This window comes from Argopecten irradians, chromosome 7 (assembly GCF_041381155.1).
Source record: "Argopecten irradians isolate NY chromosome 7, Ai_NY, whole genome shotgun sequence".
NCBI lineage: Eukaryota > Metazoa > Mollusca > Bivalvia > Pectinida > Pectinidae > Argopecten > Argopecten irradians.
In genome coordinates, this window is record NC_091140.1 from 26,011,502 (window position 1) to 26,035,483 (window position 23,982).

A 23,982-nucleotide genomic window follows, 5' to 3' on the forward strand; every position below is an offset into this window, starting at 1 on the left:
AAATACGGTTGTTTTTCTTTTCGTTAAATTGTCAGTGTGAAAATGCGGAAATTATACTAACCACAATGGATGCGTTCCAACAAAGAAGATGATGCGGAACTAGCACAACAAATTACGCGTTTTCTATGTAAAGAAGATTGTTTAACATAATTGGTAGGTTTAAGCATGCTCAAAGGAAGTTGTTATATATGTATGTATGAATATATATGATAATAATCATTGTATTAAATAGTAAACAACGATTTAATGTTATATTACGGCAGCGCCTCGTTTTCACCAAGCTCAGCGTGAGCACCGGTACTGTGGAGCATTCGAGATTGTTGTTTATTGCATTCTGTGATGCATTTCACGGTTCTTGTATAATTGTTAAAATAAACATGTGTTCAAAATAACCATTTTGTTGTTATGTAGCTTACCATAAATTAAATAAAAACATAACTAAACACCGTTTTATTCTACATGTCTACCGACTACCGAGTGGTTATGATCTACATTATGGTGACGCAGGTTGTTTCGCCCAAAATACTCAATTTCTCTAAGTGTTTCTCAAATAAAAAAAAATCCAGTATATCCCTGTACTCAAAATTAACATATGCAGAAAAACTTCCAGAAAAGAATCTTTTTTCCCAAGAACAATAAAAGAATGGAACCACCTCCCTACACAAATTTCTTCGGAAACTGTACTATCATTCAAATGCCCAATCTTAAAACACAAATATTAAAATCCAATTCCCATATTTCATGCTCCACAACCACTCGACATAATCTTCACCATGTTGAAGTAGGTCGATAACTGGTAGAAGTAGAAATGTACTCTGGAAATTGGGCACATTTCACTACAGTGGGCTTTTCAAGCATATCGCAGTAGGATTTAGTAGGGTTATCTTGCTAATCCTTACAAAAGAAGAATTGAAAACTCATCTAAGGAATTGATTTGTATGCCATATAAATATAAACGTAATAGGAAGGAAATGAACGGACTACAAAGGATAGACTTTTTTATCATTTTATTGTTTTTAACAACTCTCTCTTTGCATGCGCAAACCAGAAAGTGAATAATGAACATTTATTAAGGACAGTCATATTAGCTTGAAGCTATCATCAAGACTGGAAAAACAGTGCAAACAGTAAAACCAACTAATCTAATTTCTATGGGTAAATTTTAATATACTCTTTGATTGATTTGTCCCTTTAAGAGTTATGACAGTATGTGAATTCCTGAGAGGTGTTTTTCCTGTTAATCAAATTATATGCCAGAAAGAGATGTTCAATGTATGCGATAGCTGAATTGCAAACCAGATATTTTTTTTTTTTTGTATTTCTGGTGCATCTAGCTAGGTGACTTTGCATGTAATATTTTGTTTTCATTATGAAAAAAAAATGCACTCTCGTTTGGACATGTATCAGGATTATATTGAATTGGGCATGTTTCAATAAACAAATGTAGTAAAAAAAAAAAAAAAAATTAAATTGGACTGAACTTAACATATTAATTTTATTAGGGCTGAAATGATTAGTCGAATAATCAGAGGCGATTAGATTAATGAAACTAATTGCTGATAATCGATTAAAGATTTTATTAATCGTTAATCATAACATGCATAGCAAGTACATTGTAAGCTGAATAAACAGGTTGACAGATCATGGATATCTGAGGAAGCCATTCCAACTGTATTTTTATCTCTTTGTGTACACGTTTTGAAGTTGTCAGAACTCAATAAAGCATATTCGGATGTGAGAAATACTTGTTAATTTACATCTCTGTGGAAATTAAAGTCATTAATCAATGAGAAAGTGGATGTCATGAGAAAGCTGACAACACGCTGTTAGCCAATTTTCACTAGCGATCGGCTCCATGTTGTTACGTCAGGGAGGCCTAATTGCTGCCAGGACGCTCGGGAGCGGAAGGAGCAGTAGAGTTGAACATTTTAATTTTACTATTGTATGTTTTTATCATATAAAAAGAATGTTTTTGTTCATATTCTAATTGAAGATAAGAGTTGTTGATTTATATTATTTTTTTGATCATGGAAATAGAAAAGTTTATTGGCGAAAATTTGGTCATGTTGGTCAGTGGCGATCCAGATTTGGTTGATTAGTCGTACGTGTGAAGGTCACGTCAAAACATGTACAGCAGGTAGCAGATCTAGACTGGATTTACATTTGTAATCGATGTTACAGAAGATGATACAGGAACGGAATTCAGAGCTTATTTGGGATAAAATATGTTTATTTTGTCAATAAATCTATTCTTATTTATTGGTAGGCTTATATTATGTAGGGCATATGCTCTGTTATAGTGTACAGGTGTTATTATTAGTTGATACCAAAACATGGCGGAGGTTTTCAGTAGTCATTAGTGAGACAATATGGTTGCCTTCAATTCAAGTGATTAATCGATTAGTAATCAATTACATGTGACCGAATAATCAAATACAAAAATTACTAATCGTTTCAGCCCTAAATATTATATTTATTTATTTAAAAATCTTGGCAGTTGTTAAACACAAATTAAACCCTACAATTAAACGAACTTGTCACATGATGAAAATATCAATATAAACTATTGACATGTCATGATTAATTTACCAGGGTAAACATTGAAATAATTTGTTGAAGCTGTATTTAAAGATGCTCCACCGCTGACAAATGATTTTTGTTCACTTCCAAAAACAGGAGCGGACGATTTAGTATTTTTCTTCAGTTACAAAAGTTACTTACTTTACACTATTACTATCATTGAAAAGTTTGAGCTTATAATTTTACTTCAAGTTAAAAATATGAAAAATAATTAATTGCATCCTGAAAAAATTCCGTGGCACTATATCCTATATGGAATGAAGTACTGATTGCGCATGCACCAAAGGCTAAATAAATTATTTCATTTTATTTTTTGTGTTAATTAGGCATATATATACACTATAAAACAACAATTATTGTTCGAATGGTGAATATCATTAATGCTCTGTTGGCAGTGGAGCATCTTTATGACTTTGACATATCCGAAACTGAAATCAGTATATTGAGTGTGATATCGATAAATGCCAAACCACATACAGATCTAGTCCTTCAAGAGACTTAACTATCTTATAACTTTAACACTGGTTCCAAGTAGAAATTGAAGATGAATTTTTGAGACAAAGCTATTTATTGATTGTGTGTATGATTTGTTATTCTGTGTATGTTAATTTTGGCCAATAAACTATTGTAAACTGTCTTAATTTGATTTACTGTATATTTACAGGGGAGAAAAATGAAGATGAGGTCTTTAGATGGAAAGGAAAGTACGTTTTGTGACATTCTCCATAATGCTGTACTTCAGGTGTGCAGGGAGAAGTACTGGGCCGATTCACCTGACTGGGAGGTTGATGGAGTCATTTGTATATCAGTGCCACACTCACAGGAACAACATGTGGTTAAAATTCATCAAAAATTCCCTTCAGATTCTAACAAACACTTTGACGACAGGTGTTATGAATGTGATAGAAAACCAAAAGACTCATTATCTACAAATGAAACTTCAGATAGACATTTCAGTACAAGTGTAGAGGAGGAGGACTCTAGTTATCGTAATGTGTCTGTAATTGACTTGGAACATGCCAGTGCACAGCCAAACCCCACAGAGACTTGTGGCCGGGGAACAATCTCTCCAAATTTAACTAGTCCGGTCCGGGAACATGACCAAAACTCCCAAAAAAACTTTTATGCAAGTCCTGATCTCAGTGGTTTTGGGCCCAATGTACACAGGCAGAGAAGTGAACAGTTAAAAAATTCTAATAGTCAGTCACATTCTAAAACAAACAATCGTTCCAAAGATCAAGAACATTCCTCATCCTTTACAAGTCATTCAAGGGAAACAACTCCTCCACGGAAAAAGGCAAAACAAGCACCAGAAGAATACATTGTAGTTAAAGCTGAACCTGATGATGATGAGGATTTTGCTCTTCATATGGAATGCATCGATGAAAAGATAAGTGAAAATTCAACAGACATCAAGGATGAGAGTACTCAGCGTGATTTGGCAGCAGAAACCCAAGAGGACATAAACTTTTTGTTAAATGTGGATGGTTCAAGTGCATCGCATCAGTATAACTCAGGAGATCGATCCTGGCCTCAGCGCCTCCCAACAAGTACAGTTACTAGTCAAATGGACACAAGTCTATCTTCCATGGCTGGTCAAGGGACTCAGGGCTTCAGTAACCTGAATCTCCTTACCCATGGTGTAGATGTTGAGGACGGCACTATGAGACTGACCACCAGGGTCCAGCATCCACATATTATTGCTGGTCAAACTGACTCTAACACACCAGAACAGAGATCTATTCCAAGGCCAAGTGGGCAGGACTCGGCCGCAGCATCCAATACAATAGGTAAGATCAACCAAAGTTTGTCCTTTTTTCAGAATACTTTCACAGATACACCTAGACCTGAAGGAAATGTTGAGACAGGAGTTGGGGGAGCAGTCAGCTCTGGTTCCATATATACCCCTAGGCCTGCTGGAAATGTTGAGACGGCAGACGGGGGAGGCACCAGTTCTTGTCCCCCGCCTACCAACAACTTTCGGTCTATTGGCAGGAAAAGACTGCAACTTAATAGGTCACGAATTGGGCTAGGACAACTTAAAACTACTGCAGGATTACTTCTGGATAAAAAGTTCTTCTGCAAATACTGTGGCCTTGGTTTTACAAATTGTGGCAACAAGAATCGCCATGAGCGCACCACATGTGGTGCCACCGTGTACAAATGTAATATGTGTTCCTCCGTGTTCAGCCGGACCGATAGCAGAGCGCGTCACATGTTAGCTCACCATGGTGTGTCCATCAGGGGATGAGATCAGGTAATTGTCATGCCCAACAACATTACCTTCAGTTAGGTTTATCTAGTCAGGGTTTTATCACATATCCATATCATGCCATTCTTAATTAGTGTCAATTTTTCTGATTTAGAAAGCCATGGATCCCTGGATATTTCTTAATTTAAATTTGACATGTATGTGTATCAAATTTGAAAATCTTAAAATGAAAGTGGACAAATAAAGGTCTCATATATATATTTTTTTTTTGTAGTAATGTATATGAATGCAAATCCACCAATGGTGTGATGATTTATACTAGGAAAAAAAATGGTACCGGGTATGTTATTTGAGACAAGTAAACAGAGAGAACTGTATAAAAATATTCATGTACCTTCTATTTTATGATATACAGGATGGGAAATGATTTAGATCAATTGAAAATAATGTGCAGTATAATTTGTTTTAAAGCACATTGATTTTTTACCAACAAATTATCTTTTGAAGATTGAAATTTAGACTTAATTAAAATTACTCTTTGATTTGTTGAGATGCAGTTCACTGTTACTTGTGTTAAACTATTGATAAAGCCCTGATCATTCTATATAGATTTGCTTGCACACATATTTTATAATTGTTAACCTATAGCTATGTATCACATAATGAAATCAATGAAATCATGTGGTCTGCATTTGGTTTAAAAAAAAAACTGTGACGTCAGCAAAAAAGAGGTGAACAAGAAAATTTTCTGGCATATCAATGATTATGTAATGTGCATTTCTACATAAGCACTGAATTCCTCAAAAATATCAATACCTCACATGTACTGTAACATTTCTAATTTCTATGATTTGCAAACATAAGTTGATGGTTTATACACAAAGATGCATTGTTGGGTTTGCGCTATTGATGTTTGCACTGAACTGACTCTACATCTGACAAGACATTTTATTGACAAGCTTACCGGTTAGTGGCTCTTTTATCACCTGGTGAACCTGCATATGTCTGTTATTAGAACAAGATATTAACTGCTACATGTCTATCAGAAACTTAGCATTTAAAAATCGTGTTTTTGTATTTAGACAAAATGACGGAATTGAGTAATGTCCATTATTTGTGTTCGTGGTGTGGAAGAGGATTCAAGTCCAAGTCGGGATACTATGGTCACATACGCACCCATGGTCTAAACAAAGACGCTCCGTACAAGTGTTGTGGCAAACGCTTTTTCAGCCTTGCCAATTGGAATAGACACAGGTATATCTATATATTTCTTTTAAAAAATTGTAACATTATACTTCCAAGTTGCCAAATTATGATGGATTTATGAATATCTCCTTTGACATATATATGCATATTATGCATTTTTGTTTATTTTAGATCCTATAAACATCCAGGGTCATTTAAGGATGAACCATATATAGAATGGTGAAAGTTGGGACAAAACTACCTAGCATAAGCTATATGTGCATGGTTCCACTGTTCGTACGGTTTTAAACTTACGACCCAGAGATGGAGGACTAGTAGCTCTTCATGGACATTTTAATCATGATCACCTAGCCGCTACGACCCCTATCTACCTAGTTAGCAATCAAAAGGCATCGGATACTTATAATAGCATGATAAAGCTACAGTGATATGAAAATATGCCATAAAAATTGACATTTTCTGCCCTTTCCCACACAAAGTTTCCAATATATTCAAAAATTTTATTCAGATGCAACAGACATGGCGAGATGGGGAAATTCCAGTGTGAAAAGTGTAAAAAGCGTTACCCAAGTCAGGCTGACCTCAATAGACATGGCATGTTAGTGCACTCCAATCCCGAGTACCAATGTAATATTTGTGGTGCTAAGTTCATGATAAAAGACCGACTAGATCAACATAGGGACACACACACTGGTGAAAAACGGTTCCGGTGTTCTAAGTGTTTCAAGCCGTACAGACATGACAGTAACCTGTACAAACACCAAAAAACGTGTAGCGGCTAAAATCTGAACCCAATATCGGATTTTGATTTCCAAAAATTTTCAAACAAATAATTGAAATCATTTCAACTTCTTTTTGTAAATTGTTTTATTAGATTTGTTAATGTTTCCTTGATTTCCAATTTGTGTTCATAAAGATATTTTTGCACATTTTTATCAGCTGAAAAGACATTTCCATCTTGTTTTATTTCCTTTATTGTTTTTTTGTGTTGCTGAAATAATAAATTGTGAAGCATGAATTTTCCATTTTTATCTCCAATCTATCGATCATCACCTAAAAACACAAACACACACACACAAAAACACAAATGTTTGCAGCAGGACTCTTGATAATAGTTAGTGTTTTGTCTAAACATGAAAAGGAAGACATTTGTTCATGATAACCATCAGTACTCCAGAAAATTGTTTAGATTGCTTAGAATGTTAATAACAAAACTGACATAATTGCAGTACAAATGAGGTATTGATGTGTTTAGAATTTAACTCACGATCACCGTATAAATTAACTAACTGTATAACTGCAGGCCCCATGATTTTGTTTTCAATGTTCATAGATATACAACTACCTCAAGATTAATTAACTATTTTTGAGTAAAAGTATACAGTATGTTGCATACAATGTATTTATTTGATAATTATAATTGATGTTTGAGAAAGAGAAAAATGCAATGAATACAAGCATTCATAGTGAATATATTGATACGTCGTGCTAAAAATCAAACATACCATATACTGTTGTACATCAATACAAGAGTTTCAAGATACTAAAATGATGTAAACTGATCATGCATGATCAGGAGTACTATTAGCCACTTTCCTGTGAGTGTGTCGTCAAAATGTCATATCAATAGATATATATGACGTCATAATCAACGGAAGGTGTTACTATATATATACCAGTGTCATTTGGCATTTCAAAACCAATGTATTCAAAGGGTTCGGGATTTATTAGATTTTAATTTACTCTTTGATAATAAAACTAGCATCATGATCAGTTTAAAAACAAACAAAAGAAATGTCACATTATAATTATTACATTACAAAGATAAATCACATGATCACAATTTGTTTGAGATTATGTGTATCATTTGGAGTTAAGTCGACTTGGGTGTTTTCCAATCCAGCATAATTACTTTCTATTTGTGTGTTAAAGATTTATCTGCTTTTACAGACAAATGACACATGTACAATTGATACAAATTTGCAAGGGCAGATAACTCTGTGATATGCAAATTAAAGTACATGTACACATGCATATGTAAATGTATACATATACAACACAATGTTTCTGCGATGTAGTTGGTGTCCAGGATAGATGCTGTACTTGTTTGCTTGTATATATACATATGTACAATTCACTGCAATCATATGCATCTATATTTCTTTAATTAATCCATTTGATCTGACATGTAGTGTAAGCATTTAAAAAAAAAAAAACATCTGAAGATTACTGGAAATGTACTACCATGATATACATATCAATATATGTGTATACGTACAAAACTATGAACCAAAATATTGCTGTTATACATATAATTAAGTACCGGTATTGAATATATACATAGTTATGGTATACATGTGTTATAAATTTAATTGCCTCATAACATCTTGTATAAGTTGTATGTAAATAAATTTAATTGCCTCATAACATCTTGTATAAGTTATATGTAAATATGACTATTTTTGGTTATTCTAATTATTGATAATATTGATAATGATAAGATATATGATGCACACCCTGAAAAACCGCTTGGATTTAAAAAATAAATATTGACAAAACAATTATTTTTTTGGAACAATATTGTTGAAGTTGACTGTGAAATACAGTAGGTACTAATTGGTAAACTTTATTGGTGCACGTACGTGAATTATACCAATTTTACATTATAAGTCAGTGTTTTAGTTATGATGAATCAAGAAGAGACCTCTAGATTTCCAAAATATGTGCATCTGACAATAAAATGGTCTGATTATATGCTTGTAGCTATATAGTCTATACTGATGTATTGGTTCATTGTCAGAGCAATCTTATGGTTTCAGTAATCATAATTCTGAAATTTCTATTTCCTAGAAATTTGGCAAAGGGGTACATCTGTATGAAATGGCTGTTATTCATTTCAAATTCATTGCATGTAGTCGATGAAGTATGTGCACTGTTTTATAACTGTTAACACCAGCTATTCGAGAGCTCAAAAGAAGTGCACACTTTTGAATTGCATTGGAATGAAGTATCAAAACATTACCGATACGGCTAAGAAGTCTACATTCAACAAATTATCAAAGTTTACTTGAGGGTTTAGATGTAACAAATTTTGTCAGTGAAAATATGTCATTCATTGTGAAATGAGGATAGTGAAATGTTGCACGATTTATGGTTCTTTCATAATACATGTATAAGAAAAGCACAGAATGTCGTAGGTACTATACAGTATATACAACTGATGAACACGACTGCATATATTGCGTAACCTACTAAATTTCCGCTCTTTGACGTCTGAATTTCTTTGCCTTGAAGAAACACAAGACAGTGCATTGTAAGTAAACTTCTATTTCATATATCTTATAATTCAATTGAATTTTCCACCTTTAGCTCTACTAATTATTTATGATTTACATTTTCTAAAATATTTAGTTTCTTTATCACATTATATCAAGTAAACTCAAAGATGAACAGTACATGGTATGCTAATAGCTACAAGTATTCAGCATTTTCTCAAAGTTTATGTTTGAAATAGATAGTAATTAAGTAAATTGTATCAAAAATCTAACAGGAGGTTTGTATATTGCTGAAAGCTTAATTAAAATTTCTCTGAAACTCTCTACATTGTAGATAGGAGAACATCTGGTTTCTATGGCAACATGCCTCTGTCTGCCTTAAAGAGGACTAAACAATACATGATGCAGCAGATTCATAGAAATCAGCTCCGGATGTTAACACCGAGACGAAAAGGAGGTCCAAAGCCTGCTGCCTACATTCGTCTGACATTCTATCTCCTCCCGAGGGGTACGGCCATGCCCAAACTCACAAAGAATGACCCTGTCATAGCTCTACATCAACAGCAAGGATATGGTAAGCTGGGTTGTGTCTTTGTTTTTCTTTTAAACATTTTAAGTAATAATTTGATTAACAAATGAAAGTCAGTAAGTTGATAGTAGATTGTCTTGTAAAGATATAAAACATGATTCTTCAACAAAAATGCAAAAAAAAAACAAAACCTGCAAAGTTATTGAAAATTACAGTATCAAAGTACACATATCTTCTTCTCATTATAACCTGTTAAAATTTCTTTACAAAGTTACATCTGATTCTTAATGGACTAGATAAGAGATCTTGGTGTTGAATGAATTAAGTATATGCATTAAATTCTTGAATGCCTTACATTTTTACCGTGATTTGAATGTTTAAAAATGTACCGATAGTTCTATACCAGTATGAAAAATTGCCTGTGTTGTAGGTCATATACTTGTAATATATTTGTAATTTTGTATCCTTTAGGTTATCCATCCATTTACTACAATAATCGACCAGAAGTTGAAGGAAAGGCCATGGAAAGACACGTTATCCAACTCAACTTAACAGAGGCCATGTTTAAAGAGCAGATCGAGGCTCTGTACCCTGTGTTGGCTGGGAAAAACTTCCGTCTCTTTACCATTGGCAAGGACCGACTGCTGCACCAGGCCCCGTTCAGACCCCTCCACTATAAGGCCCTGAATTACCGTGGAACTGTAGTAATACGCATTGTGGTAAGTATTTATCATGTCTGTATAGCCCTCACAATGACATGAGATGATAAGTACAATGTCAAGCAACATAAAAAAATTGTTATCAGAACTTTATATTGTATTTATGGGAGAAAATGAGCAGATGTCAATTTAAAGAAGAAAAAAGAAAGAAAAAAAATTACTGTTCCAATCTAATTAAAATTAGACTTGTAATTCAGCTCCACTATGATGCTCTATGATATACTCCAATACAATGATCTAATAGCTCCCTGTTCGGGGTCACCTCAGCATGGCCCCTATGGTAAGCCAATCAAGGTGTCGTCTATGGAATTGTCTGTGTGATTGAATCTCTCTGAAGTATAATTGGCCAATAGTACGTCTTGAGATGTTCAGATTCTAGGCCACGGGTCATGCTTAGGTGACCTTGAATGGGGAGTAGTTAAATCTTATACTGGAGCGTATCATAGAACATAGTAGGTAGTGGAGCGGAATTGCAAGATGATTGTCACTAAAAAACAAAATGATTTTTGAAAATACAAGAAATATCCTTGACAACTGGGAAATTTCTTTGAATATCCAAATTGGAATTTTTCCAGAAAATTGTTATTTTAATCAATCTGATAAATAATTAACCAAATGACAATATTCCTGATTATTATTCTGCTACATATCAAATAATATGTTTACTGTGATTGTGTTGTATTTGTGTCTTTGTAGGATGATGACGCTAGAATGTTGTCAATAGAAGCAGCGTTTGGTTTACCGATCCCAGTGTGAATCTACTGATGGATATCTGCCCACTACAACTATCAAAACTCATGTTAAAGGACATTATATGTATAACATTTTACTTACTGTATTTATGATGTTATACCAGCTGTATTTACTGATATATACTCAATTGTGACATTTTAATACATTGAACTATTTGAGTGGTAAACACATTCATATATTTAGAACTGTTTTGTTTGTATAGGTTTGTTTGTGAAGCATAAATTAGAAATGCATTTACAAGCTAGAATGTCACAAAATTTGAAAATATGCATTGTATATATATATACATATTTTATTTTATTTCTTTTGATACTACTGAAAAAATATTTTGCTTGTTTTAAAATCAACCTTAATCATTATACATATAGAAAATGTTTTGTTTATAACACAGGTAGTTAGTGGAATAATTTGACTTGTATAATAAAAAAAATTCTCCATTAGATGCCTTCAAGAATTTTTTTAGAAGCTTTTGTTGTCAAATTGTATTTCTGTGTTTTATTTAGAGAGCAAATAAAGCTACTAAGATTTGTGAACATTGTCAATATTGTTATTTAAATTGATTGAGTTTGATAACGCCCCAAGAGGCTATAAACCAAATTTGGGAATGGTGCTCCTTGTAGTTTTACAAGAAATACCTACCCACATCTTTATTTAATTTATTTATGGAACGGGCTTAATATAAGTTTTTTAACTTGTGCCCAATCCTTTTTTGTATTGTAAAAATTGCAAATAAAATATGTTTAAATCAATCTTTATTTAGACAATGCAATCAAAATATACAGTATTCGACCCAGTAAGCGCCCATGTCCCTATAGGCGCCCCTCCCCATTTTTGAGGCCTTGATTTAAATTCCCCAGGCATAAATAAAGACCAAAACTACACTAAACTGTATAGATTTGCAATAATTTCGTCTTATTAGCACTTATTCAAATTTTAAAATGCCCTGGGTACTTATTGGGTCGAATACAGTATTACAAAATACAGTGTAATACCTGTTTAATATTGTAGCTCAAGCTATTTTCTAACAGCCATGGTCATATAAGAATGTGCCAGATTTAGGAGATGGAAAAAAGTCAAAGTACACAAAGAAAACCCACACACCTCTGATAAGTACCTGGTAACATGTTGGCTTTGAGGGTAGTTGCCCAACATAACAGTTCCACTATACAAGAAGACACAAGATGAACATACCACAGTCTCCCAAAACACACGCCTTGCACTACTAACATGTGACATACCGCATACATGGTAGACCTTCCTTACATGACCCTGGCTGTTAATGGGATGTTAATTAATCAAACAAATACCACTGTAATTCATTTGGTGTTCATATTACACATGAAAATGAAATGTAAAAGTAGTTTAATTTATCCCAAAAATCAAAAGAAAAAAAAGTAAATCTAAAAAAAGTCAAACTGTTGAAATTAAATAGCAAGAAGAAAATACCATGACCATTACAGATGGCATCCTAAGCTATTGAACGTTGAATATTTGGTCACAACCTACATAAAAGTTTTTGGCATGTTATAGTAATTTTAAAATATCTGCAAGGATCATGATTTTCTGTGCTTTTTTATGTCTTTTGTCAGATTTTTTTTCAATACATGTTTTGTTTAGTTTTCTGTATTTTCTTGTATCATTTTACAATGAATGACATATTAAAATCACCTATATGTATATAAAGCCTGATAACATCTGCCAATGTAAATTTTAAAAAAAAAAAGGGGGGGGGGAGATATTTTGATCACATGCATAGTTCTCACAATAGAATATCACAGATACGTCAGCTACTTAAATGAATATCATCACTACCAAGTATGAAGAAGAATAAGATTTTTCGTTGTTTCTTGGACGCCTGAGCTGATTAAGAAGTGGACATTTAGGGAATTATGGTAGGTATTTATAAACATTCAGATTTTATTTTCTGTTTTATGTTTGCTTTGAAAAGACTTGATAATAGCAAGGTTTGTTGGCAAGCTTTGTTTATTTCATCCTCTTTGGCATTCAGAAAATGGTCCATTTAAGCAGATTGTTTCAAAAAAAAAAATCCATACCTACTTATCTGTGACAATGCTCAAGAACAGATTTATTGATGTTCCATGCAGGTGTATATTTATTGGCATTTGCTCACAATCTGGAACAACAGATTAAAATCTGTTACCTTGGTTTAGCCATTTTTGTGTTGACATTTTTTTTTTTTTTTTGTATACAGGTATTATAAGCAACACTCATAATTTCACCTTGTGTTACAACATAATGAAAGAGAATAAAAAAAAAACACTTCTGCAACATCAAGATTTACTGCTCATTAATGTGATCTCTGTAGAATTGTTTACACAATCTGTTTAATACAGGTGATAAACATCCAAAGTATACTGTTAAGAAAAAGTTGCCAATAACATCAGTACATGAACATAATTATCTTGATGGTTTGTAAGTGTATACCTAATCATGTAAATGCATGGTATTGATAAATCCACGGTTTGATGCGGAGGTTTTGTTTTGTCATTTGTTGTACCTGAAGGCAGATCTATGTGAGGTATGTATAATTAACCAAGATACACATGTACCTCTTTGTCATACTCGGTTAAAAGGGAAAGTTTTAAAATTTGGTAGTTTAATAAATTTGACACATAATTGTTTGGTAGCACTATAAATTACACACACACATATTCAATTATAATATCTATAAACTGTCAAACTCCGCATACTGATATGTGCATTATGATTCCAGTTATGGAACTGTGGTTTACATTTGAAACAAAACTGAAATCATGAATTTTTAATAAGTAGGGTAAACTGCACACAACTGATGTGTTAAAATGTGACTGTGTGTTTTTTTTATTATTAATATTATTATGTTGGCACTGTCATACCTGCAGATTTATGTGCATATCTTATATTGCGATATGCACCGATACATCTACTCTGGGAAGGATGTGTCTAAATAAAAAAGATAATGAGTGATGCTATCACAGGGTAAAAAACTATGCTATTGATCAGAGATTGTTTATGTTCCAGGCAGATCAGGTAATGGCTATAATAATCGGAACGATCCATCCAACAAACCTGAGGGGTACCAGGCCCAGTATCATTGGCTACCTACACCCAGATTTGGTGAGTACACACAAATGTTGTATATTGTACACTACCGCTGGTGATCTTCATGTATCATATATATATTTTAGCAGGGATATCTAGTTAGAATCGCGAACATCTTTACCAACATAATTGTGGTGTAAATAAACAGTTATACCATAAATCTTAATGTGCATTACCTACATAGGTAATGTTAGATCATTTTGTTTGATAAATTTTGTGTCACTTAACTCCGAAAAATAAAATTTATACTTGAATTTATGGTGTGATATCTTACATTAGAAAAATAATTTGAACACATGGCATTCATAATATAAAAATTATAAATATAATCAAATTATAAAGGGAGATAACTTAATAAGTAATACATTTAGTTCCATTTTTTGAGTTATAGCTCAATTTCAGAGTCCTGTTATATTATTAGAATTAATATAGAAATTATTTTGTGTGATTTCCAGTAGTAAAACGAACTCCAGCCAATTTACCACAAAGAGGCTTTGTTGATCCTGAGATAGCAGCAAAACACAAGGTAAACTGTCAGAATTCATGGTATAGTACGGAAATCTTACATTAGCAACTTCTGCTAGCAAATCAGTTTGTTTTAACAGCCAGGGTTTTTTAGGGATGTGTAAGGTTTAGGTTGTGGAGCAAGAAGTGGAGGGCATGTACATAGTAATTTGTTTGGACATCTTAACCACTTGGCTGTTGCTGCCCCAAATCTGTGATTTATAAATTATATAAACACTAATTAAAAAGACCTTTTTCAAATTTTCAAGTTGTATTTGTTCTACTTTTGATGTGAAAACAAAATAAGTTAAGATATACTGCTACTGTGCTGTCACATTAAAAATAAGTGGGTGTAAAACTGTTCCTTGAGATGTAATTAACTGAATTTGTTACAGATGGTTGAGTTGTCACCGGGCACCAAAGTATACGTGTATCAGAGTGACAAGGACATGGCAATGAAGCATGGCCTGGACCATAAACTGTCGGCACAACAAGGATGTCCAATCAGGGACGGTACGAAGATTGCACGTTACGTGATGAGTCTGTTCTGGTCGGAGAAGGAACTTATAGGACATACTATCACCCCTACTCCCAGGAATAAAGATCTGGTACCGCTCGACATCAACCTACTGTCAGCTATTCTAGGTTAGAAAGTATTACAGGCTTTAAAGTCTATAGAATCCTCTAGTTCCTAGAAATAAGATTACTAGAATCTTTAACAGGGTTGTGCTAAAATAGACTTTAATATCTTTTTTGAAAGATTTTAGAGGGTCAGCACTGAAAGCAGTATGCTTGCCACCTGCTGATATGCCAACATCTTGCAGAATTTTCTGATGTACTTGTCCGACTCCTTTTTGATTATCTCCACCCATACTCTAATCAAAATGATCAAATTTCATTTTGTTTGGAATAATTTTCAGTGTCATCAAGATTAGATGGGTATGCCACTAAAATGATGATGTAATTGATATAGTTACCATAGGTACATCACATGTACTAATGATATCACAAAATGATTTTGTGCTTGCATTGAAGCCATCTTCTATCTCTGTGCAAGATATTCATGTGTCTGTCATGAGTTAAAAAGATTGATTCTGTAGTTAAGTGACTCTGTTTTAGGTGCGAGTTATGAAGATTGAGACTGTATTTTACTGACTCTGTCTTATATTCGTGTTTTTTTAGATTTCTGTGTCCATGTTAGTAGCAGTACGAGAGCCCAGGTGAAAGAAGCCCTCAGGAATAAGGTGACAGCTGCCAACACCCGGGCAAAATGTAAAAAGCCCACTACACAATCGATTCCAGACCATCAAACCTTCCCATCTCTGCAGTCCAATGATCAGCAAGTCTACGTCAATCTACAATCCAGTCCTAGTGATCAACAGGCCTTCACCATTCAACCTCAAGATATTTTTCCTGATCAGGAATTCAATGTACGACACTCATCTCATTATGTGTATAGTCTTACTTTCAATAAAAGTACAAGTGCATGTATTTGATAGTGATTTCAGTGTATGCTTATTCCTGTGAAGATGTTGTTCATTGTTTTCTTTATTATCAAAGTTTGGGAAAACATGTCATGAAATGATTCTCTTACGAAGGACTAATCTATGTACTATAAAACAACTTTATTTTTGTGAAAACAAAATTTTGCATCTTTTTTATTTTCACAAATACATAAAATTCACCATCAAAGACTCTTCTGAAAGTCATACATTCATATTCATTTTATACAATTATTCGCGAATCATTTGAATTTGCGTTAGAACTCTCACCTCAAACTTATGCAAAACATCGTTTCTTGTGAAAATTAAGTTGTTTACATAAAGATATGTACTGATCAAAACTGAATTCAAATCTGAATAATTTCACCTAGTTTGAGATTTCAGAATTTGTTTAGATTTTAAATTTAAATAAGTGTGCATTTGTTTAAGAATGTAGTTTTTATTTTGTCCTAAAACCTGTTTTTTGGTGCAATTGTGATATTTTACAACACATCTCAATATAAAAGCGTATAAAATGTTAAGATGAAAAAAGAATCTTATTGGATACTAACAAAGCCTTGTTATATATAGTAGATACAATGTGGTCCTCATATGATTGCTATGCATGCTATTCTGAAATGGGTAGTTTAAGGTTTTATAGGTGTACTTGATGCTGAATAATCTAGGTATATTGTATCATTTCTGTACATCAATACATGTATTGAAATTGCAGCCAAATTATACTCTTATTATGTAATTTTTCAATGACTCAGTCTCACTATTATTCTTCATTCTCAATTTGTATAAATTCTGCTGTAATACCGGTAAAGGTGACTATAATGCTGTTGGCACATGTATTTTTTATCTCACTAAGTGTAGGCCTGTTTATATATTACAGATGATGCCACTTTCAAAGCCATGATGATGATAAAGGCGGAGAAATTGGATCCGGACGAGCTCTATAGTATACCATGTATAGATGAACCTTCCACTGGAGATGATGATTACAGCTATAAGATAGAAACTGGGGACTACGGTGATCATGACTTTCACTCCGCCCCTGCACCCTACAATATCGAAGATCAAGGGAATTTATCACGTGGTACCAGTGTTAGTAAAGGAAAGAAGACAGCTAAGTACCGCAGACGAGAGTATACTTGTGATTTCTGTGGTAAAGTTTATCTCCATAGGTGTAGACTTCGGGACCATATCTCTGAATATCATTCAAAAGAGAATGTAGAATCTCCCATTTGTAAGGAAGAATCACAACTTTCCACTAATCCACTGAACACCAAATCTCAGCTAGAGAGACTTTTAACTGAAGACTTAATGGTTGGTAAGAAAGGCAAGACTGAAAGTAAGAAGGTTAAGAGAAAACTTAAATCTTGTCTTTCACAGAAAAAGACTACGAGAAGATCTAAAAAACAGAAGGTTCCTGTGCAGGAGTTAACTGGTGATCCAATTGCTAACGAGAGTCAGCAAGATCAAATCAGACTCGAGGTGCTGAGTTACCAGAACGATGATGAGATATATCACCGTCAGGTGGTATTATCAGGAATAGGTGACCAGACTGATTATACATCCAAATCAAACAATACTGATTCTGAGGTGGTCAAACAAAAGGTTTCCGCGACAACAACAGACACATCAGGAAATGCAACAGATGATGCTAATATTCAGTTTTGGTGTAAATGTGGAAAATCTTTCACATCTCTGTCTACTTTTGTGTTACACAAGTTTCCATGTGAAGCTGCCATAAAAGCAAAGGAAAATTAAGTTCTAGATGAGCTACACCAATATTAGGAAGGTTTATGTAGAGAGTTTTATGTCTGAATGAATCATATTGAAAATTTGAAACTCTTGTGTATCATGACTCAAAATTTTTTTACTAAAATTAACGTTAAAAAGAAACTCGCACCTTTAAACTATATACAATGGGCAGGATTCCACACAAAAGGATGCTTTTTCTAAAATGGACATTTAACCACATTCCATCACAAGATTATCTCCTATTTCATTTCTCAATTGTAATTGTTTAAAATGTTATTGTTTGATGTCAAAATTAAGATAAAAATGAGATATTTACACATATCAGTAGGATTAGAATTAAAATTCTGTAATAATGACCACAAATTGCACCTGATATTCAATATATTTGATAATAGATTTAGCAAATCATTTTCATTCAACTTTTTTTATGCCCTCTAATTATATAAATTTCTACTAGTTTTCAATGCAAGCCTTTGATGATTGTTTATCAGAAACGCATTGTAAGATATGCAAGTTGTGGAGACAAGTGCTATGTTAAATTGTTGTAAATAGAATTTAATAAAGATATTTTCCTTAGATAAAGATATATTGTGTGTTTTTTCGATATCAGTGAAATCATTATCAGACATTAAGCTGTTGGTGTTGATCTCCTAGCACAGATAAACAGTCTTATGTCATGACGTGTTTACCAGTAAAGTACAATGTTTTATAAATATGATATGGGTCAAAGGTCATGGGATATTGTTGAGCCCATTGTACATGATTTACACACAAATATGGCACTGTATGAAATTTTGACAATATGCTATGCACTTCTAAATATTTGACTAGCTTACTGTTGAAAGCGCTTCACACTTTCATCAAGATATTTTATTTGTATTCATTATTTAGATAACATTGTGTTACATCTATAGAAGCATGTGTGATTTAGAGATTTGTCTGTATCATGAGTTAAGTGTAAAAAACCGCTTTCCTGATGCATACATTTTACCCAGAATTAATATTTAAACCAGGATTTCTACTAAATTTTGCTGTATTGAAAATGGGCAAATTGTCTTTTATGTTTTATCTTATTTTTATTTTCATCTTGTCAAATTACGGTCCTTTCGGCTATAAAAGATAATTTAGTTGTAACTAGAAGTTTGTGACATACAAATGCCGTTGTTACGGTGATTGATGGGATGGCCTAAGAGGATTTATTGACTGTGTTGTGTGTGTGTGAGACCAAGAAGAACCTCCTGATGTGTTGTGTGTCTTGACTATTACAGACTCTACCTCGCTGCTCCGTGATCTTGCCACTAAGTCGGGCGCCAGGAAACCCGTTCCTATGTTTAAATCACTGCAACCTTCACAAGCACAGCGGGGTCGCCCAGTACAGTTTCCATGGATACCAAAAGCGGACATAAAAAAGAAGTACAAATGTGAAGTATGTGGGAAACAGTTTGCACAACAACAACACTACCTCGGACATACTAACGTCCATTTTGGACGTCGACCATTCAAATGTAAAATCTGCTCTGTTGGGTTTCCATATCAGTCACAGCTGGCCGCTCACAGAAAATCATGCAAGGAACCAGGTGAAAGTTCACCATCACCAAATAGAAGTACCTGCCAGATTTGCTCCAAGTCCTTCAATGAGCATTTCAAATTGGTTCGCCACATGGTACAAGTGCACCATGGTCAGAACTTGATGGCCAGTAAAGAGTTTGTCTGTACTTGTGGAGCCAAGTTTGATTGGCATGCGGCCAAAAAATCGCACTGCATGTCATGTCCTAAAGCTTCTCGGAAAGACAAGGCTTAAGGTAAAGTTCAGACAGGCTAGTTAGTAAAGTAATGAAAGTATGGCATGAGTAGTAAAAACAGAGAATAAATGAGGATACCATGCAACATATCCTCATGGTTTTTTGAGTGATATTTCATGTTACATCCAAAAACATCTTGATAAACTAAATATACAACATCTTTAATACTTGCCTATAAATTAAAATATAAAGATAGTTTTCCTCCGTTGGAAGGGATTTTGATATTTTTTTTGCACTTTGCATTCCTGTATGCAAATCTCAACAGAACTCTTGCTACCGTATTTGACTCAATAAGCACCCCAGTCCCTATAACTGATGGGGATACCGACCTTCTCCATTTTTTGAGTCCTTAATTTTGCTAGCCTCAAATGAAATGCAGATTGAAAGTATGAAAACCATAGGTTTCTTTGATTTCTCTTTGCAAATTGATTTATAGCTTACATGGTGCAATACATTTATGAAACACATGTCCAAATTTGGTTGTGTTAACGTAATTTTTTTTCATTTAAAGTGTCCTGGGTACTTATTGGGTCGAATATGGTATGTTCATTTCCAAAACTATTCTCCTTTTAATCACAAGTACATTTTAATCTCTCAGAGTTACTTCCCTCATATCCCTGAGATGGTTAATGTTTAGTTACTAGCAATACACAATGAGGTATTGTGAAATATACAATGTTGGTGGCTTACTATTGTTAAAGCAAACATGCATGCCACAAATATTTTATTGATGTGTAATGGAGAATCTGAAAATTTGTTTTAATTGAGAATTGCTGTAAGAAATTTGTTTTTCATTCAAGTGTTGATGTTTTCTAACTGTCAGTGTAAGATTTATTTCTATATTCCATATATAACTGGTTAGATTTTCTCAGTTATTGTTAAAACTTCTTAAGTTTACTTATAATAAACAGTATACCATTGGACAGCATATCAGTAGTGTAATTTACATGAAAGCAATATACCTGGTAATTCTTAACTCATCACTATGAACTGCTGTTTTGTTTGAAATTGCAGATTTTTGTAAAACAGGGCTGAAACTAACCAATTACAAACTATCATTTCTATATATACATGTTTAACGGAAAATGTTGATCAATTTCAGAAAATATGACAGGATTTTATTGTCACCTCAAAAATCCATCAATTTTTCTCAATATGTAATTTGTGAATGATCAAGTAAAAGTTGTGTTACGGGGAATGACACTCTTTCTTTCTTTTACAGAGAGTCATTATGGTTGTATGGAAACAGAACAAAGAAACAGAAGTGGAAAATCTATGGATACAACAGGATGGGACGACTCTAAACAAAATTTTGATAGCATGTTTAACTGGAGGGATAATTCCCAGCACCGAGAGATCTCACCAGCAGTGTTATGTCAGAATTTACAGCTAGGTGACCCGGAGTCATTACATATGGGAGATGTATCCTCCCAAACTACTACAGCCAACGAGTTACAGCAATTCACATCACATCACAAGGCGAAATTAAAGAGGTCACAACAAGGACAAATTAGCTCTGAATTGATAACCAGACCACAACAAGGAGAAACCAACACTAAAGTCTTAAACATTTCCGACATTGCAGCAAATTCTAAAGGACCATATACGCCAATCTATACCATAACCAATACAAATCGTTCTACAGAAAATCCATCAGGGAGCTATTCTTTTCAGTGTAGAATTTGTGGGAAAAGCTTTCAGTCTTTTAAAAGCATGTCACGGCATAAACGTGTGCACAACAAGTATCGTTGTAAACAGTGTAACCAGTGCTTCAAAAATGACATTCTTCTACAGAAACACAATGATGAACGCCACTCTTTCTTCAGGTATTCTTGTGCTTCCTGTGGCAAACTCTTCGGACGCAAATTTTCTCTCAAGCGACATGAAAAGAACATTTGTAATGTTCCACAGAAATCTTAGGTCTTAACATCATTTTTGGACCGCCCAAAATTCTTCATAGATTTCCGGTTCTATTGATCATAAACTGATGGGGCTTGGAGTACCAGTGTATTGTGAACTTTGTGAGGCTTGGGTATCGGTTAAATCCTGGAGAAGCAGTCAACTATAGCTGGATACATTGCATAGAACAATTCCTCTTCGGTTATTATTCCTTTCTTTGCCCTGTGAAGGCTATAATGTAAACCTGCTCATACTGATGTGATTAGATATTCATATGCCCACGTTAGTCCTAAAGGCTGACTGTCTAACACCAAAGGACATTACACGCAAAAAAAAATTTCTCTTTGTGTTACTATGTAAGATATTTATAATATTTCTTGGGTATTTACAACTGCAGGTCGTGTAGTGCATATCATCATGATAAAAAAGTCAAATTTCATTATCTAAAAATCTGATGAAATGATGATCCACCAAGGTTTTCAATTATCAAGAATATTTTTGGTTTCCAAAATATTCTAGTCTTCTCAAAGGATTTCCATGTCCAATCAACCTGCAGAGATAGTGTGATTTACTGTTGTAATGTTATAATAGTTACTGGGGAAATGTTCTAGTCTTTTGAATTTATTGTGATTTTGGTATCATTATTCAGTAATGCATGACAATTTCATCTTTGCTGGCTTCCTAACTTTTTTTTATTACATTATATAATCATAAAGTAATTTTGGTTACGGATGAATTATAAATGTTTTTGTTGTTTTATTTTCCCACAGGACATATTTGTGTTGTTTACTCATGTACCATGATCTACATAAATGTATAAAAAAAAAAATGGGATTCGGGTGTTGATTATCTTTTAGTTTGACTCAGTAAAATAAATTTAGTGTGTAAGACTTCATTTCTATAAGTTATTTAAAGTTGGACATTGATTTAAATTTCTAATCTTTTTATTATTACAAACCAAACATTCAATTCATTGATTTCGAGATACTAAAACATAGTGGGTATAGTATGATTTACTGGTTAATGTCTCACATTCTGGTGATTGTTATGTCACAAAAATCACGTCAAAGTATGACACAAGAATCGATGGAAGGTGGGACTAATTAATTGTAAATCATACTTAACACATTGTTAAGCTATCTCAAAACCCTCGTATATTTTACATATGCTTTGGAAACTGAATGTAGCTAACATGTATTGAAATAATATTAATATAATTTATCCTGTATCTGAAAAGTCCAGAATAGAAATGTATTAAAATTATTAAATTCAATACTGCAAATAAGTAGTTTCATGTATTCACTGAGAAAATTAGCAGGTGCCACAAGATTAGGGAGTTATCAAGCAAGAATAAACCTAAACATTCCATGATTGATAGGGCATTTAGTGGAACTTCATATGCACCCAAACATTGTATTGGGAAGAGGGCATTTAGTATAATTCATATCCATCCTTTCCAACTGTGATATATGGATGTAGGATTTTGTTATATTGTGATGATTACACTGATGACTTAATGACAATTTTAGATCTCCATAGTGATGCACTAATGAAATGTGACGTTTCTCTATTGTGATGACCTATGACGTTTCTCAATAGTGATGACCTATGACGTTTCTCAATAGTGATGACCTGTGACGTTTCTTCATAGTGATGATTCTCCATAGAGATAACCTATGACGTTACTCCATAGTGATGATCTATGACGTTTCTCCATAGTGATGACCTGTGACGTTTCTCCATAATTATGATCTATGACGTTTCTCCATAGTGATGACCTGTGACGTTTCTTCATAGTGATGATTCTCCATAGAGATAACCTATGACGTTACTCCATAGTGATGATCTATGACGTTTCTCCATAGTGATGACCTGTGACGTTTCTCCATAATTATGATCTATGACGTTTCTCCATTGTGATGACCTGTGACGTTTCTCCATAGTGATGACCTGTGACGTTTCTTCATAGTGATGATTCTCCATAGAGATAACCTATGACGTTACTCCATAGTGATGAGCTATGACGTTTCTCCATAGTGATGATCTGTGACGTTTCTCCATAGTGATGACCTATGACGTTTCTCCATAGTGATGAGCTATGGCATTTCTCCATAGTGATGACCTGTGACGTTTCTTCATAGAGATAACCT

General features: G+C 33.7%; 2 protein-coding genes across 7 annotated transcripts; both read left to right on the forward strand.

The window, feature by feature from the left end:
* The first annotated feature begins 50 nt into the window (after positions 1-50).
* Positions 51-23,861, forward strand: LOC138327983 (transcription factor Ken-like). Of its 6 annotated transcripts, none has more exons than XM_069274521.1 (7): positions 51-153; positions 3,245-4,370; positions 14,296-14,391; positions 14,832-14,902; positions 15,276-15,525; positions 16,063-16,310; positions 17,260-17,420. In XM_069274521.1, the coding sequence occupies exons 2-7, from the start codon at positions 3,254-3,256 to the stop codon at positions 17,281-17,283; spliced, it is 1,806 nt and encodes a 601-aa protein (XP_069130622.1). In that variant the 5' UTR covers positions 51-153; positions 3,245-3,253; the 3' UTR covers positions 17,284-17,420. The 6 variants fall into 6 exon arrangements, with proteins under 6 accessions (XP_069130622.1, XP_069130623.1, XP_069130624.1 ...); XM_069274522.1 differs by having other exon boundaries at positions 14,835-14,902; XM_069274523.1 differs by lacking the exons at positions 14,296-14,391; positions 14,832-14,902; positions 15,276-15,525; positions 16,063-16,310; positions 17,260-17,420 and adding exons at positions 9,608-9,847; positions 10,274-10,521; positions 11,218-11,714.
* Positions 4,377-9,597, forward strand: LOC138327984 (zinc finger protein 577-like). The gene is made up of 3 exons (XM_069274525.1): positions 4,377-4,837; positions 5,875-6,046; positions 6,507-9,597. Exons 1-3 carry the CDS (start codon positions 4,828-4,830, stop codon positions 6,778-6,780), a joined length of 456 nt encoding a protein of 151 aa, XP_069130626.1. The 5' UTR covers positions 4,377-4,827; the 3' UTR covers positions 6,781-9,597.
* Positions 23,862-23,982: the final 121 nt, after the last annotated feature.

Bases quoted from the DNA above. Each gene is read 5' to 3' on its own strand.
- LOC138327983 (XM_069274519.1), top strand. From the start codon at position 3,254: ATGAAGATGAGGTCTTTAGATGGAAAGGAAAGTACGTTTTGTGACATT. The intron at 4,371-17,259 runs GTAAGATCAACC...TATATATTACAG, and splicing joins CGCAGCATCCAATACAATAG to ATGATGCCACTTTCAAAGCC.
- LOC138327984 (XM_069274525.1), top strand. The intron at 6,047-6,506 runs GTATATCTATAT...AATTTTATTCAG, and splicing joins GCCAATTGGAATAGACACAG to ATGCAACAGACATGGCGAGA.